Genomic DNA, 13,621 nt, shown 5'->3' with positions numbered 1-13,621 from the left:
GCCGGACAAATGAGACAATTAGAACAGCCGAGGAGCCGTTCACCGCAGCCTCAGACTCGCTCTCCGCGACGCACGTCCGCGGGCGGCACCCGAAGTGGTGTGACTTAGGACGCAGCAGGAGCTGGCTGCTGTGGGGACTGCTCCACGGGGCCTGCTACTGCCGCCGCCTGACCTTCCCGCTTGACCCCCGCTGCTCTGGTAAGAATGTGTCTCACTGAAATATTATAAAGCCCGATGGAAAAGTTCCCTCCCTCCGCACCCACGGGGCCTTCACTCGGTCCATGAAACAAAGGTCCTTCCTGGAGGGTTTGGAGGGAACGGGCTGCAGATGGACATGGGAGAGAGAAAGCGGCCTTGACCTTGAAAGAATGGAGCCAGGCCTCCTCTCCTGTTTGTCCGGTTGCCGCTTACTCTGTTGTGACCCCGACAGCCCCGAGGGGAGGTGGGAAGCCCTAGGGCCACCACCCTTATCCACAAACCAGGAACAGGAGGCTGGGGGTGGTTCGGAGACTTCCCCACGTCCCGGGTCTAACTCTGCGGGGGGCCCAAGTCCTGGGACACAGCCCCCTCCTCTAACCTGACAAACCACCCAGCCGGACGACCAGCCTCAGGGAAACAGGGTCCTTCTCTCAGGAGGAGCTCCCGGAGGCACGCCCTCGCGGAGACACACGGGCATGGGGCATGCACACCCTCGAACGCGGAGACCGTGGGGACATGCCACCTACTCTGGACTTCAGGTTCCCCTTTTCTAGGGATAACCAAAGTCAGTCCCTACCCTCTGCAGGAAGGCCCGGGAACCGGGACTCACTCTGCGCGGAGGCGCACACACCTGGTTTCCCGGCGGCAGCGGAGGCAGGCCCGTCAACGCCCAGCTGGTCTGCGCAGCTGCACCACTGCCCCCCCCCCCCCCACCACACACACAAGCAGGCGACAAAACAATCCTGCCGCGCAGGAGTCTTGGTCCCCTATGCAACCACGCACATTTATAAAAGTACCAGGAAAGCTCCACAAGGAGAAAAACAGTTTCAGAATACGAAGTAAAAAAGTCCAGTCTCCAATGCCCGTGCTGCAGGCTCTGTCCACTCCACCGTCTCTTGTGCCACCGCGGGCAGGCTCCACACCTCCGTGCACAAAATCAGCGTCCGCGGGCCTCCACCTTTCAGGCCTTCCTGCTGGGAGACCCCTGGTCTGGGGTCCGCTTCCCGTCCGTGGAACCTGGCAAAGGCCCCCACCCAAACCTGGCACCCCTTACGCCTTAAGGGATCCTTGATAAGTCAGGAATGTGGAGAAGGAAATGGAGACAACTGTCACACTCACACGCTGTCACCCCAAAGGCTGCTGCTTCCCACTTGAATGAAAAGAAAAAAGCCCCGGCTGGCATAGCTCAGTGGATTGAGCGCGGGCTGCCAACCAAAGCATCGCAGGTTCGATTCCCAGTCAGGGCACAAGCCTGGGTTGCAGGCCACGGCCTCCAGCAACCGCACATTGATGTCTCTCTCTCTCTCTTTCTCCCTCCCTTCCCTCTCTAAAAATAAATAAATGCATTTTTTAAAAATTAAAAAAAAAAAGAAAGAAAAAAGAATAGAAAAAACCCCTCTCCAAAGGCATCCCAGAATGAGGAACCAGAGCAAGCACGAAGGGAAGGGTCCCGCAGGCGGAGAGCAGGTCCTGCCCCTGCTGCCGGGCTCGCGCCTGGTCAGCCCTCCTCCGAGCGGCTGGGCCGGGGCCGGGGCCGGGGCCGGGGCGCGCCGCCCAGGCGGGCGGAGGCGGCGGGCAGGTGCGGGCCGGCCGGGCCGCGCGCGTGGGTCTGCATGTGGATGGCCAGGTGGTGGTTCCGGTTGAAGGCGCGGCCGCACTGCGGGCACTGGTAGGGCCGCTCGCCCGTGTGGATGCGCTGGTGCCGGAAGAGGTCCGAGGGCCTGCGGAAGGCCTTGCCGCAGTAGGGGCAGGCCGGCCAGCCCTGGCTGTTGCCCGTGTGCAGGCGCTGGTGCAGCAGCAGGCTCTTCCGCCGCTGGAAGAAGCGCAGGCACTCGCTGCAGTGGTAGACCTTGGAGGCCCCCGGCCTGCGCCCCGCGAAGGGCCGGCCCGCCAGGGCGCGGTGGCCCTCGGGCTCCTCCGGGAGCCAGCGGATGACGGGCCCGGGCACCACCACCTCCCCCGGCTCCAGCGTGGAGGGCGCCTCGCCCCAGCCGGCGGACGCGCCGCCCCGGGCCTCCTGCGCCTCCGCGTCCACGTGGGTCCGCTGGTGGATGGTCAGGTTGATCTTCAAGCGGAAGCTCTGCCCGCAGTCCGGGCAGGGGAAGGCCCGCTCCCGCCGGCGGCGAGGGAGGACGCGGGGCGTCTCCCCGGCCGCCCCTGCCGGCCGAGGCCGCGGGTCCCCTGCCCGCACCCTGGGCGCCGCCTGGGCATGACACTGGTGGGGACCCCCGGTCCGGCTGCTGGGCCCCTCGGGGACTGTGCTCTGGGCCTGGCGGGGGGGCTTCACCAGGAAGAGCTGCTCCGCCACCATCTCGTCCTCAGACTGCGCTTCTGTCTTGATGACCACACCGGCAACACCGCCTGCGGAAGGGACCCTCCGCTGATTTGCTGCCCCCTTGCCCTGCCCCGGTGGGGCCCTACAGACAGAGCCGCAGCCGCCGGCCCGCACTGCCCTGTACCCTTCCACCTGCCAGGCCCACACAGGCTGGGAGTAGGGACCTTCCCACTCGGCCCGCCCGCGGCTCTGCCTCCTGAGGTCACCCAGTGTGCTCCGGGGGCCTAAGCCTGCAGGACAGAGACCAGAGGAGACAAAGCTTCCCACTGAGGGGGGGAGCCAGGAGGTCAGGGGTCAGACCCGTGGGAGACACATAGGTGGGAATGAAGGGGGGACAAGGACAGGCAGAGACTCTGGACCCCGAGACACAGGATACGCTGCCCACCAGGACCCCCAGGAGCTCTGACGATTTCAGTTCTGCTCCACCCCCTGTCCTGAACCACAAGGAGCCCTGCGGGCCCTGGCTGCCCCCAGACTGGGTGAGGCCTCAGGCCTGCAGGGGCTGGGTGACAGCCACACGCAGAGCTCCTCACCCCCATAGCAAGGCCACACTGAGCGTCTGCCACCGCCGGCACTGCCATCACAGTGACACACACGGAGGCGTGAGGACCTGGGCTTCCCAGCTGGGCCTCAGTGGGTCACACCTGAGTCTGAGACAGGACTGGGGCCAGGGAGCTCCCAAGGCCCAGAGGTGAAAGGGTGGGGCCGAGGCGGTAGGAGGAGGCGGTCTCAGCGGCTGAGCCCAGCCAGCCGGAACGCCATGCGTCCTCCCAGAGCCTCCTCCGGCTGCTGTTCCCCCCTGGGCTTCTCGGCAGTCAGCCCCCCACCCTGCCCCCACCCTTCCCGGACCTCCCCCAGCACCTGGTGGCCTCAGCTGCTGGACCGCAAGGTCTGCTCCAAGGGTGACGGGAACCCTGCCCCCCGCACATTAAAATGAAAATCTTCGGCCCTTTACCAGCAACTTCCAGGGGCTAGGGCCAGAGTAATTTCTGTCCTTGTGGGAGCTTGAACTTAACCCGCAGGCCAGAGGGCCAGGGCACGGGGACCTTCCCTGGTGGGCGTCCGGGACAGCACCCAGTGGCAAGGCCTCGGGCCCTCTGCTCCCTGCAGCTGATCTGTAACCCTCACCACGATCTCAGGACAGAACTTGACTTCTGTTGGAAGTGACCCACCGGTATTAATGTAGTCCTGCAGCCACAGAAGCAGTGAGTGTCTGTAAGAATCATCTAAACTTTGGGATAAGACGGTGTCGCGTTTAATGGGCTACGAAGGCATTCCTGAACCTAGGGACTAGTGGTGGCTGTGAGGCCCTCCTGTCACCCGACCACAGACCGGGCAGCATGCAGCCAGTGTCCAAGCCGCAGCCTTCCAGCCAGGCCGGACCACGGGGAGGGAAGACCAGGGCCACAGAGAACCTGGGTCCCCGGAGCCCCAGGGAAGAAACGTTACCTGGGTGGCGGGGAAGCGATCCCGCAGGAGCAAGCCCCCAGCAGGTCCCCCCACCCACCCCAAAAAAGGCCCCCGAGCCCCTCTGAGGCCCTGCTGTGGCCAGAGGACTCCTTGCTTCACTCACCTGGTCCCGTGTCGGGCGGGAGGTCCTTGGGGGTGGAGGCCGGGGACTCCCCACCTGAAGACGCCTCCTCCTGCTTCACTGAGGACAAAGTGCCGGTGCTGGCCGGGGGCGCTGTGGGGGAGACAGACTCCCGTGAGGGCCCTCCCCGACCCCGGGCTCCTGCGGGGTGACGCAGCCAGTTCCCAGCGGGCCTGGATCTGCTCCGGCACCCGCCAGGAACGGGGGGGGGGGGCGCCCATGCTCCGTTCAGACCACTGCAGCCCCCCCCCCAGAGGAGAGGGAAGCGCTGTGAAGGCCACGCCCTCCAGTGCCATCAGCTGGTCCCTTGGCATCTGAGTGTCACCCTGATGGGCCTCAGATGCCAAAAGAACAGAGGGTTTGGGGAGGCCCCTGGGACCCAGTGCCCTGTCCGTGACAGAACAGGGACTATGGGAGGGTCCTGCCTGGCCTTACACATTGGCTGGGAAAGAGGGACACAGGGAAGGGAGGGGTGTCATCACCAAGCTCAGGGAGGCCACACCCCGTGGGGGAAGGCAGAGAAGTGACTGGGGGAAGGACCCAGAGTCTGCAAACTCAGGCCGGCAGGAAGGAGGCGGCGTGGGAACCCGAGGGTGCAAAGTGCAGACTGAAGACAGAAAACACGGCTCTGAGTGATCCTCCGGACGCCAGGCCAGGGCCCTCTGAGTTACACCCCATTTCTGTGCGGGAGGGACAGGCGTCCCCTTCACAGGAGCAGGCAGAGGACACCGGGAAGGGCAACAGACGCCACAGAGCCTCACCCAGGCCTTCCTTCAGAGAGACGGTCCCACCGAGGCGCACACAGGCTGGTCCCGTGCTGGGCGGGGGCACACGCCTCCCCGTGAATGCACTCACTGTCAGGAGCCCCGGCCCGCCCTCGTGCGCCCCTCCCCTCACTCCACACAGACCAGCGTGGCGGCCGCCAGCACGCCCGAGGAGGCCGCACCTCTGCTGGGACCGTCCCCCGTGCTGCAATGCCCTGTGCTCCTCTCCGGCCGTCTCAGTGGCCCCTCTTCCCGGACGCCTGTCCCGCTCAGCCCGGCTGGCCCCAGCTGTCCCTCCCACCCCCCTCTCAGAACCGCTGGCCCCCTGATCCCGCTGCTGGGATGCCGGCCACACTGCCACCCGGCAGGCAGGCCCCACTCACCCGTGCTTGGTCCCGGCGGGGGCCCTCTCGCTCCTGAGTCTCTCTGGTCTTCGGGGGCCTGCCTTTCCCTGGGCCCCTCCGGGTCAGACCTGACTGGGCTGGGGACACGCTCTGGATACGGAGGGAGAGCAGGGACACGCCAGTCAGTGGCACTGAGGAGACAGGGAGGGCCCCCAGGGAGCCGGCAGCCGCTGGGAGATGACTCCCTGCTGTCCCTGGGACCTGGGACGACAGGCCGAGCACGGGGTGTGGTAATGAATGAATGTCACCGATCATCTCGTGACTACATTCCGGACTCGACTTATGCACTAGCACCAAACAGGTCACACAAGAGGGCCGAGGGTCTGGCTTTTCCCGGACTCCTGGCTCAGAACATTGCGGCCCTGGCCCCCGATTCCAAGTCCTCCACTAGGGTGGCGTGTGAGGGCCCCCTGGGGAGCACCCCCGAGACTCTCATCAGTAGATCTGGGCGGGCCTAGGAAGTTCATATTTTCAAAAAGCTTCCTAGGGCAAAACAGAAGAACAAATATTTCACAGAATAAGAAATTAAAAGGGCTGGGCCCTGGCGTAGCTCAGTGGATTGAGCGTGAGCTGCGAACCGAAGTGTCGCAGGTTCGATTCCCAGCCAGGGTACATTCCTGGGTTGCAGGCCATAACCCCCAGCAACCACACATTGATGTTTCTCTCTCTCTCTCTCTCTCTATCTCCCTCCCTTCTCTCTCTAAAAATAAATAAATAACTTTAAAAAATAGTTAAAAAAAAAAGAAATTAAAAGGGCCCATAAACAAATAAGATATGCAAGCCCTGGCTGGCATAGCTCAGTGGATTGAGCGCAGGCTGTGAACCAAAGCATCGCAGGTTCGATTCCCAGTCAGGGCACATGCCTGGGTTGCAGGCCATGGCCCCCAGCAACCGCACATTGATGTTTCTCTCTCTCTTTCTCCCTCCCTTCCCTCTCTAAAAATAAATAAATAAAATCTTAAAAAATATATACATATGCAACCACACTCACAATAAGAGGTACCATCAAAACCACACGGTTACCAAAGCCTCAGAGACACTCCAAGAGAACCACAGACCGATTTTCCTTGTGAACACCGAAATAAAAGCCCGCAACAAGATACTGTCAAACCAAAATCAGCAGCCCATTAAGAGGATTCAACACCTTGACCAAATGGAGTTTGTTCCTGGAATGCAAGGGTGACTCAATGGATGAACATAGATCAGTGGACTACACTTTATGAACAGAATGAAGGGGGAAAAAAAAAACAAGATTACATCAACTGATGCAGAAAAGGTATCTGACAAAATTAGACACCTTTACCTGATAGAAACACTCAACAAAGCAGGCACAGAAAAGGCGACCTCAACGTAATAAAAGCCATGTGTTAAAAACCCACAGTGAACACCACACTTAATGGTGGAAAACTGAAGGCTTTTCCTGGAAGACTAGGAACAAGGCAAGAACGTCCACTTCCCCCACTTCTATTCAACAAAGTGATGGAAGTTCTGGCCTGAGCAATTAGACAAGAAAAAGAAATAAAAGGCATCCAAATTGGAAGGGAAGAAAATTATTTGTTCACAGGTGATACGATCATATATGTAGAAAAGAATGAAAATCTACCAAAGATAATAGGACTAATAAACGAATCCAGCAAATTAGCAGGATAAGAAAAGTAAACACAGAAAGATCAGTTGCATTTTTATACAGTAACAATGACTAAAATTTTTTATTAAAAAAAAAAAAAGCCCCCCATAAGATTCTGATATGAGGTCAAGTTTGGAAGCACAGTTCCACACAGACCCGCTGTGGGAATGAGGCCAGCCCCGGGCTCCCGTGGGCCATTTCCACTCAGGGACGCCAGCGTGTTCCAGGCCCCAGGGCCGCACATTATGCAGGCGGGAGCAGAGGCGGACGGGAACCAGGAGGTGGCGCTAACAGGGCTGCTGCTGCTGCGGCTACTAGCGGCACTGTTAGTAGTGAGTCCCCACCTACTATAAAACACTCAGCTTTACAAAGCCTGCCATCCCATGGAGTCCTCACCACCACCAGGCTGTGCACCTGCTTACACAGAGGTGGAAACCCTAGGGCCCTTAAGCCCGGTGCCCACCCCTGACCGGACAGCCTGGGCTAGGGTGTGCCCCACCTCAGGTCACGGGCCTGCGCTCCCTTCCGGACCTCACAGCCCGCCTGGGAAGCCCGGGAGGACAGGCACACGGCTCCGTTTGCCCCGCCCATCTCGCTCCCACTCACCAGTGCCCGGCCTCTCCGGGCGAGCTGCCTCTCTCTCTTGCCCCTCGTCCTGACCCCACAGGCCTTCAGGACAAGGCTCCTCTCCCCTCTCCATCCTGGTGAGGATGTCCGGTTTGGAGATGGCGTAATCTGTGTACAGAACGGAGACAGGGAGCTGGGTCAGGACGGGCCCCTGCCGCTCGGACCACCACCGAGACGCAGACACTCCAGAGACGCAGGAGCCGAAGCAAAGACACAGACAGCAGGAAGCCAATGTGTGCACAGAGGCCCGGACGCCACTGCGGGACCTCACCCAGGGAGACCAGCATCTCGTAGTTGCCCCTCATCACGTGCTTGTACAGCTCCTTCTGCCACTCATCCAGCCTGCTCCACTCCAGCTCGGAAAAGTACACGGCCACGTCGTCAAAGGTCACGGGCACCTGGAACCACAGGCGTCACGCACGATCGCCCACACTGACAGGCACGGCCCCTCGGACCGTCCCACCGCAGGTGCCCCGGGTTACCTTGGGGACCTCCCCCTTGCTGCCCGGGGGCAGCCGCAGGACCCAGAAGTTCCTGTTCCTCAGCAGGTTCTCCATGTTCTCCAGGCGCCTCTGCAGCAGCCCGTACTCCTGCAGCAGCGTGCCCAGCACGGCCCACTTGCCCTCCCGCTGGTCCCCCAGCTCTGAGGACGTCTTCTCGAAGTCGGCCAGCTTCTTCTCGGCCGTCCCCGCCCGCCCCTCCAGAGCCAGCAGGCGGGCCAGGCAGGAGTCCACTTTCTTCTCCACGGCCTGGACGGCGGCCACCACGGTCCACAGCGTGATCTCCGTGGAGTAGAGGTACGAGTCCTTCTCGGCGGCCGGCCGGGGCGAGGGAGGAGGTGTGGAAGGCCTTGCGTCCCCTGCGTGCTTGTCCCTCTCTGGGGCCTGTCCGCAAGGAGAGAAAGGACACACGTTACTGGGATCATACAGTCGGAACGCCTACCTCACAAAGAAACCCGAGGGCCAGTCAGGCAGCTGTGTGGGGGGTGGGGACGTGGGAACATCAGTTACAAGTCCAGCCTCAGGGACAGGAGACACTGGCTGCACCAAGCTACTAGCCAGTGGGAAACAGAAGGAAAAACACGGCCAGAGAGAGAAGTATGTGCGCTCCCGGACAGGTGACTCCCTGCCTGAGCCTGAGTCTCCTCCGAAAGGGAAGGGACAGGCTTTGCATGAGGCACAGGGAACATGAACTCTGCATTCAGCCAGCCTGGGTCCCACCCGCAATTCTGCCCCTCGCCTGCTGGCCAACTGTGGGCAAGGTTTCTCAGACATCTTTCGGCGTCCCCTCCGCATCTAGAAAATGGAGCTAGCAGCAGTGTCTACCTGACACGGCTGTGAGAATTACTTAGTAACACCGTTTGGTAAACAGCACTCAGCACAGTGTCTACCACCGTGTCCAACCTCTTGGGGTCCCCGGGCCACACTGGAAGAAGAATGTTGTCTTCAGCCACACATTAAACACACTGCGACACGCGATCACAAAACAAACCTCATCGTGTTTTAAGTAAGTTTACGATATTGCGTTGGGCTGAGTTCACAGCCACCCTGGGCTGCATGAGGCCCGCGGGCTGCCGGTTGGACGCCCTGGTCCAGCCCGTGCTCCTCAGTGAGCCTGAGCTGTGCTGACCCAGCCTGTGCTGACCCAGCCGAGATGCTGGTGATGAGCATGTGGAGGCTGGGACCGTTCTGGCTCGGGGACGCGGCAGGACCAGGGCAGACGGCGGCGGCACCGCTCTCATGCGGCGCCTTGGACAAGGGTTTCGGAAGCGCCTCTCAGCACGCCGCGGTGCCTGACCACAAACGCCCCCGGGCACGTGCGAGGGTATCCGACCCAGCTCATCTCGCTGAAAGCCTTGCTGGAGTGACAAACTGACATCTTGGCCCTCTGTCCCCTTTTCTCCTCTTCCACCACCATCGTCTCGTCCAAGCCCCCTCAATGGTCGCTTGGGCGGCTAAGATCCTGCCCAGCGACTTCCCCACTTCCTCCTCCTCCCCGACACCATGCTGTCCTCAGCTCCCCAGCGGGCCCAGAATAAAACCTGAACCTCTTCTCAGGCTGCGGCCTATCTCCCCGAGGCAGTCTCCTCCCGGGCACTGACCGCTCTCCAGCCACCCCGCCTCCTCGGGCTCCTCAGACACGCCCAGCTCCCCGCCACCACTGCACGGGCTCCCTCTCCCGCAAACCCCCAGCGCAGACACTGCCTCACAAGGACCTTCGCATGTCAGTCAGGGCTCTGTCAGTCCCTACCTCCGCAGCCCGGATAACCCGTGACAACTCTGCGTGCGTGCCTGGGGCTTCGGTTCCCCCATGAGGACATAAGCGCCATGTGTAGGGTGCAGGCGCTGGTCACCGCTGTGTCCCCAGCGTCCAGGAGGGCCTCACTCACAGCGGACGCCCAATCAATGCCCGTTGAGTGAACGATGACGAAACAATTCAACGACACACTCGTGAACCACCACTGGACACCTGTCGGCGTGAAGGCACAGCGGGGATGCAGGAGAGGGGCAGGGTTCTTCCTCCCTTCTCCAGGAGAAAACTTCTGTATAGAAACAGTCATAACAAACGAGGGTGGCACCCACAGGCTAACAAGAGTTGAGGGAAAATCAGTCCCGTTGGGGAGCTTTTCTCGGAATCTTGGGGGATGCAAGTGGACAGAGGGAAAGAAGCAGATTGGAGAGGGACAGTCAGAAAGACCGCTGAGGTCCTGGGCCAGGTGGGAGCTGAAGATGTCACCTGAACAGCTAGAGAAAGGTTCCCCCCAGCGGGCAGGGCCATAAGCCTGGAGAACTGCCACCCCATGTCCCCCACCCCGCTCCCCACCCTCAGACCTAAGGGAAAGGGCCGGGGCATCTGGAAAAACCAGGGTTCCGACAACCCTACACCACTGGCACGCACTGAGAACAGCAGATAACCATGTCTGGAGCCAAACGGCAGAAGGGTCGCTTTATCTGATTTGTGCATACAGAACATTATCAGCCAATATTCTAAAATGTGCTAAAGTAATCTTAAACTGCCCCCCCCCCCAGACACACCTCCAAACCCTCTTGTAAACAGCCTTCACTCAATAGCACTGTCCTAGGTACACGCAGAACACTGGGTGCCGTAAAGGGGGTGCAATTCCAAAGCCTTGGCCTGGCCTCGACCCCCTCCCCGCCCTCCCCACCCGCCTCGGGGCGCAGGGCCTCCAGTGAGACAATGGGCGGGGAGCCGGCCCGTGCGTTCAAACGCGCGGCCTGTCACCTAAAGTGCTACAGGAACGCGGGCCGGTCCCCGACGCCTGGGCCGCCCGCCGGGCCTGGCGTTTGGGCCGCCCGGTCGCTCGGCCCGAAAGCGGCGCGGACGCGGACGCGGACGCGAACGCGGACGCGAACGAGGGTGGCCCGGCGGGGCGCTTACCCGGTCGGGCGCCGCCTCGGCCATGGCTGCTGGAGTCCCTCTCTCGGCCGCTCCGCTCGGGCGGTTGTCAGGCCTGGCGGGCGCGCGGGCGGAGGCGGAGCGGAGCGGAGCCGCCCAGCCTCGGAGCCCCTGCCCCGCGGCCGCGAGCTGCGTCCGAGCCACGTGCCGCGCCGGCCCTTTAAACAAGAGCTGCGCTCGCGGCCCGGCCCGAGGCCGCGCGCAGCGCCCCCTGCAGCCCGAAGGACCGCGCGCGCGCGGCCCGCGGCCCAGCGTCCCTGCGTCCCCGCGGCCGCGGGGGCCACCCGGGGCGCGGCGTGGGTGTGGGCCGCCCGCCCCGCCTGGGCCGCGGGAGTCGGCGCCGTCGGGCGGGCGCGTATCCTCTGCAGGATGGCGGGACGGCGGGCCCCGCGCCCGGGAATGGAGCCCCGCGCTGATACAGGGACCGCGCAGACTTCCCCACGCTTTGGGAGCCCCCCTCGCCCCACGGCGGCGGGGCAAGAGCGCAGTCCTCGCCCCCAACCTCAAGGGCGTGTGGTCTCCGTCCTAAGGCCTCTGCTGCACCGGAAGGTGATAGGGACTTAAGAGCTGGACAATTTTATTTTAAGTAATAGCTAATAAGCTTAGTAATCAACGGACGTAAAAGCTTTGTTCCAGCGACTGAAGGCATGACCCGCCCTGACTCCAGGAGACCTTGGGCAGTCCCACCTTTGCGCCTCAGGAGGACTGCCAACAGTTCAAGAGGACATCTGAGCCATTGTGCCCCAGGGGGAGATGACCACCGCCCAGGACGCAGCTTAAGGCCACCGCCCAGGGCAAGAATGCTGAAGCTGGGTTTTTTTTTTAATCCAATTAACTTTTCTCTAAATTCCAAACCCCTTACCTAAACTTCGTTCTCCTTATAAAAAGGGCGGTTTTAAAATGGAATTTAAGACGGTCTGATAGGGTATGAACCCGCCGTCTTCTCAGATCGCTGGCCATCTGAATAAAGCGCCCATAAAGATTCAATCCCTGTCTCTGCTTTTTGGGTCTGGTAGTGACAGGCAGCCCAGATGCCAGTGTATTTTCCCGTTTCAAAGGGACAGCTCGATGCCCAGGAAAAAACATGGGCTGTGGATAAAGTTTTAGGTTTTTTTAAAGATTTTATTTATTTATTTTTAGAGAGGGAAGGGAGGGAGAAAGAGAGAGAGAGAGAGACAGAGAAACATCAATGTGCGGTTGCTGGGGGCAGTGGCCTGCAACCCAGGCATGTACCCTGACTGGGAATCGAACCTGCGATGCTTTGGTTCGCAGCCCACTCTCAATCCACTGAGCTACGCCAGCCAGGGCTGGATAAAGGTTTTTAAAAAAATTTTTTTTCAATTTTCCATAATAAGTAGAAAGACCCCATGAAAATTTAATTCATTAGAAACAAAGCAAAACAAACAAACAAACAAAAACAGAAGAAATCTTCCCTCTCTCCCCCAAAACGCTTTGCAAATCCCGAGTCTCCTCCCAGTACCCTGCGGCCTACCTCCCAGCAGAACCCCAGAAGTCCTCGGAGCCACGCTGTGGACCAAAAAAGGGAGGCTACAAGCTAGAACTGACAAGCTGTGTGGAGGTCTGCCCCTGAGCCCCAGGAACTGAGAGACCTAAAGTAACCACAGTAGGGTGGTCTGAAATGAAAACTCTGTAACTGAAAGTGAGTTAGGAAAGGTAGTCGTGTCCTAGGCCCTTATCTCCCCTGACAAAGGACAATCTTCACTTTAACTGAGCGTCTATTGTCCTTTTTTATCTAAGATAACATTCCTCTGGAATGGCAGGGTGATGTCCTTTTTTCTGCACCCCTCCCTGTACTGGAGACCACACAGCCCCTCATTGTATTGTTATCATGTTAATTGTTGACTGGTAACTGTGTCGCACCCACCTATGCAAAAGAAGTCTGTCTATTCATTTTACTTTGTATTGGATCCCAGAGGGTTTCACCACTTAGCTTTCTCCCACTTATGCGGATTTCCCGAAAGCCCTCCCGCCTCCTCCTTTGATTATAACATATAAAACAAGGTGCAGAACTGCCATTCTCTGGAGCTTTTCTCAGTGGGTTGAGACTTTGCTTCCAGACGATTGCTGTCAGTTTGGCTCGGATAAACTCATACAAATTCTCTACAGGTTCACACATTTTCCTACATCAACAACATCCACTCTTCCTTTGCACAGCAGCCGCCACCCGGGATGCTCGCAGCTCTGCTCTGGGATGGGCTTGCAGCGGAAGCAAATCCAGGTCCTGGAGCATTCTGGATAAACTGAAACCGGAAAAGACTCTGGAGTCTGGTCTGCCTGTCACTACCAGACCCAATTAGCAGGGACAGGGATTGAATCTTTATGGGCGCTTTATACAGATGGCCGGCGATCTGAGAAGATGGTGGGTTCATACCCTAACAGACCATCTGAAATTCCATTTGAAAATGGCTTTTTTTAAAGATTTTATTTATTTATTTTTAGAGAGGGAAGCGGGTGGGAAGAGAGAGAGAGAGAAACATCAATGTGCGGTTGCTGGGGGCCGTGGCCTGCAACCCAGGCATGTGCCCTGACTGGGAATTGAACCTGCGATACTTTGGTTCGAAGCCCGTGCTCAATCCACTGAGCTATGCCAGCCAGGGCTTAAAATGGCTCTTTTTATAAGGAGAACGAAGTGTAGGT

The 13,621-nt window shown here is 59.8% G+C and overlaps 1 protein-coding gene across 1 annotated transcript; it reads right to left on the bottom strand.

Moving 5' to 3' along the window:
• Positions 1-1,528: 1,528 nt before the first annotated feature.
• Positions 1,529-11,097, bottom strand: ZNF783 (zinc finger protein 783). Its single transcript, XM_045833552.1, has 7 exons — positions 10,946-11,097; positions 8,029-8,430; positions 7,818-7,944; positions 7,526-7,654; positions 5,272-5,382; positions 4,107-4,217; positions 1,529-2,559 (listed from the first exon to the last, which is right to left on the bottom strand). Exons 1-7 carry the CDS (start codon positions 10,967-10,969, stop codon positions 1,697-1,699), a joined length of 1,767 nt encoding a protein of 588 aa, XP_045689508.1. The 5' UTR covers positions 10,970-11,097; the 3' UTR covers positions 1,529-1,696.
• Positions 11,098-13,621: the final 2,524 nt, after the last annotated feature.

The sequence above is a fragment of the Phyllostomus hastatus genome, unplaced genomic scaffold, assembly GCF_019186645.2.
Source record: "Phyllostomus hastatus isolate PE091 unplaced genomic scaffold, TTU_PhHast_1.1 phas_contig_1021, whole genome shotgun sequence".
Lineage (NCBI taxonomy): Eukaryota > Metazoa > Chordata > Mammalia > Chiroptera > Phyllostomidae > Phyllostomus > Phyllostomus hastatus.
Note: the sequence above shows the minus strand (reverse complement) of the source record. Positions and strands in the feature narration are given on the sequence as shown.